Here is a 3,264-nt window from a genome sequence, read left to right as displayed (position 1 = left end):
ATCAGTCCTGTGTTGTATATGTAGTGAGACAGAGACATGTGTAATGTCCCTGAAGGTAACGTTTCCTCTCTCACCTGTCATGGTGTCATCAGTCCTGTGTTGTATATGTAGTGAGACAGAGACATGTGTAATGTTCCTGAAGGTAACGTTTCCTCTCTCTCCTGTCATGGTGTCATCAGTCCTGTGTTGTATATGTAGTGAGACAGAGAAATGTGTAATGTTCCTGAAGGTAACGTTTCCTCTCTCTCCTGTCATGGTGTCATCAGTCCTGTGTTGTATATGTAGTGAGACAGAGACATGTGTAATGTCCCTGAAGGTAACGTTTCCTCTCTCTCCTGTCATGGTGTCATCAGTCCTGTGTTGTATATGTAGTGAGACAGAGAAATGTGTAATGTCCCTGAAGGTAACGTTTCCTCTCTCCTGTCATGGTGTCATCAGTCCTGTGTTGTATATGTAGTGAGACAGAGACATGTGTAATGTCCCTGAAGGTAAAGTTTCAGCCGAGTATGTTGTTTTCTATAACAATGATATATATATATATATATATATATATATATATATATGTCACACAACAAACTAAACATTAACTAAATTACAAAATATTATAATGACTGTCCGATAATGGAAGCACATACATAACTAGCTCCCATTATAGTAATAATTTTATTAATAGTTTTGTTAGAGAAGGATACTCAATTTTACCATCACCCTACTGATTTAATCTCCACTTGTGAGACTTTATAAAATAGTTTAGTTGTTTTGGTTTACAAATATATAAGATATTGTTTTAGACTTTTATTTTATTTTGGTAATGAAAGTATTTAGTTGTGGTGGGAAGTTTTTTAATATATTTAGTTTGATTTATTGTTCTATAAAGTTGATTTATTGTTATAAAATAACATAGAAATCTATTTTCTGACCTCCATTTGAATTGCTTCTTTTAACTTTTCTATGTAGTTCATAATTACATGATACAAATGAAGTTATTGCAGATTTATTTTCTGTTCAACAACTATTTGAGAAATCGTTTCAGCTCCACACAGGTTCAATTACACCTCAGCAAATCAAACTTTACTTTCTCACTCTTTAGTAAAACATGTTTTTTCTCATAAAACTATTAGCGTGGCTGGATTTCAGGGTTCTCTGGCCGCTGTGGATGTTTTGTTTTGTTGACTCCCCTTCTCTGTTTTAGGATCGAGTCAAGCGGATTGGCTTTTCACAAAAGCCAAAGTCTCCCTGGCGGTGGCTATAATAAAGAACAAGCCGCTGGGTATGAGTGGCAGAGAGTATGCTGAGGCTTTGGCCTGCAGGTTGAAAACACAGGATGAAAGCTGGAAGGAAAAGGCCCAGGGGCTGCAGCTGGAGGTGCTGAGGCTGCGGCAGGAATTACTGATCAGGAGAGTGACGTCAAACATGCAGAGCAGCACGGAGGCTGCAGGTAACACACACATTACTGTAACAGGAACATGTAACACACACATTAATGTAACAGGAACATGTAACACACACATTACTGTAACAGGAACATGTAACACACACATTAATGTAACAGGAACATGTAACACACACATTACTGTAACAGGAACATGTAACACACACATTAATGTAACAGGAACATGTAACACACATTAATGTAACAGGAACATGTAACACACACATTAATGCAACAGGAACATGTAACGCACACATTAATGTAACAGGAACATGTAACACACACATTAATGTAACAGGAACATGTAACACACACATTAATGTAACAGGAACATGTAACACACACATTAATGTAACAGGAACATGTAACACACACATTACTGTAACAGGAACATGTAACGCACACATTAATGTAACAGGAACATGTAACACACACATTAATGTAACAGGAACATGTAACACACATTAATGTAACAGGAACATGTAACACACACATTAATGTAACAGGAACATGTAACACACACATTAATGTAACAGGAACATGTAACACACACATTAATGTAACAGGAACATGTAACACACACATTAATGTAGCAGGAACATGTAACACACACATTAATGCAACAGGAACATGTAACACACACATTAATGCAACAGGAACATGTAACACACACATTAATGTAACAGGAACATGTAACACACACATTAATGTAACAGGAACATGTAACACACACATTAATGTAACAGGAACATGTAACACACATTAATGTAACAGGAACATGTAACACACACATTAATGTAACAGGAACATGTAACACACACATTAATGTAACAGGAACATGTAACACACACATTAATGTAGCAGGAACATGTAACACACACATTAATGTAGCAGGAACATGTAACACACACATTAATGTAGCTGGAACATGTAACACACACATTAATGTAACAGGAACATGTAACACACACATTAATGCAGCAGGAACATGTAACACACACACTAATGTAACAGGAACATGTAACACACACATTAATGTAACAGGAACATGTAACACACACATTAATGTAACAGGAACATGTAACACACACATTAATGTAACAGGAACATGTAACACACACATTAATGCAGCAGGAACATGTAACACACACATTAATGTAACAGGAACATGTAACACACACATTAATGTAACAGGAACATGTAACACACACATTAATGCAACAGGAACATGTAACACACACATTAATGTAACAGGAACATGTAACACACACATTAATGCAGCAGGAACATGTAACACACACATTAATGTAACATGAACATGTAACACACATTAATGTAACAGGAACATGTAACACACACATTAATGTAACACACACATTAATGTAACAGGAACATGTAACACACACATTAATGCAACAGGAACATGTAACACACACATTAATGTAACACACACATTAATGTAACAGGAACATGTAACACACATTAATGCAACAGGAACATGTAACACACACATTAATGTAACACACACATTAATGTAACACACACATTAATGTAACAGGAACATGTAACACACACATTAATGTAACAGGAACATGTAACACACACATTAATGTAGCAGGAACATGTAACACACACATTAATGTAACAGGAACATGTAACACACACATTAATGTAGCTGGAACATGTAACACACACATTAATGTAACAGGAACATGTAACACACACATTAATGTAACAGGAACATGTAACACACACATTAATGTAACAGGAACATGTAACACACACATTAATGTAACAGGAACATGTAACACACACATTAATGTAACAGGAAC

The 3,264-nt window shown here is 35.8% G+C and overlaps 1 protein-coding gene across 1 annotated transcript in view; it reads left to right on the top strand.

Moving 5' to 3' along the window:
• Positions 1-469: 469 nt before the first annotated feature.
• The window catches only part of mei4 (meiosis-specific, MEI4 homolog (S. cerevisiae)), a 53,451-nt gene continuing 50,656 nt past the window's right edge, over positions 470-3,264 (top strand). Inside the window, exons 1-2 of the mRNA XM_029425813.1 lie at positions 470-488; positions 1,193-1,438. Of these exons, the coding sequence (XP_029281673.1) occupies positions 470-488; positions 1,193-1,438 (265 nt within the window). The remainder of the gene's footprint in view (positions 489-1,192; positions 1,439-3,264) is intronic.

The sequence above is a fragment of the Cottoperca gobio genome, chromosome 24 (assembly GCF_900634415.1).
Source record: "Cottoperca gobio chromosome 24, fCotGob3.1, whole genome shotgun sequence".
Lineage (NCBI taxonomy): Eukaryota > Metazoa > Chordata > Actinopteri > Perciformes > Bovichtidae > Cottoperca > Cottoperca gobio.
The sequence above is the reverse complement of the archived record's forward strand: the minus strand, read 5'-3'. Positions and strand labels throughout refer to the sequence as shown.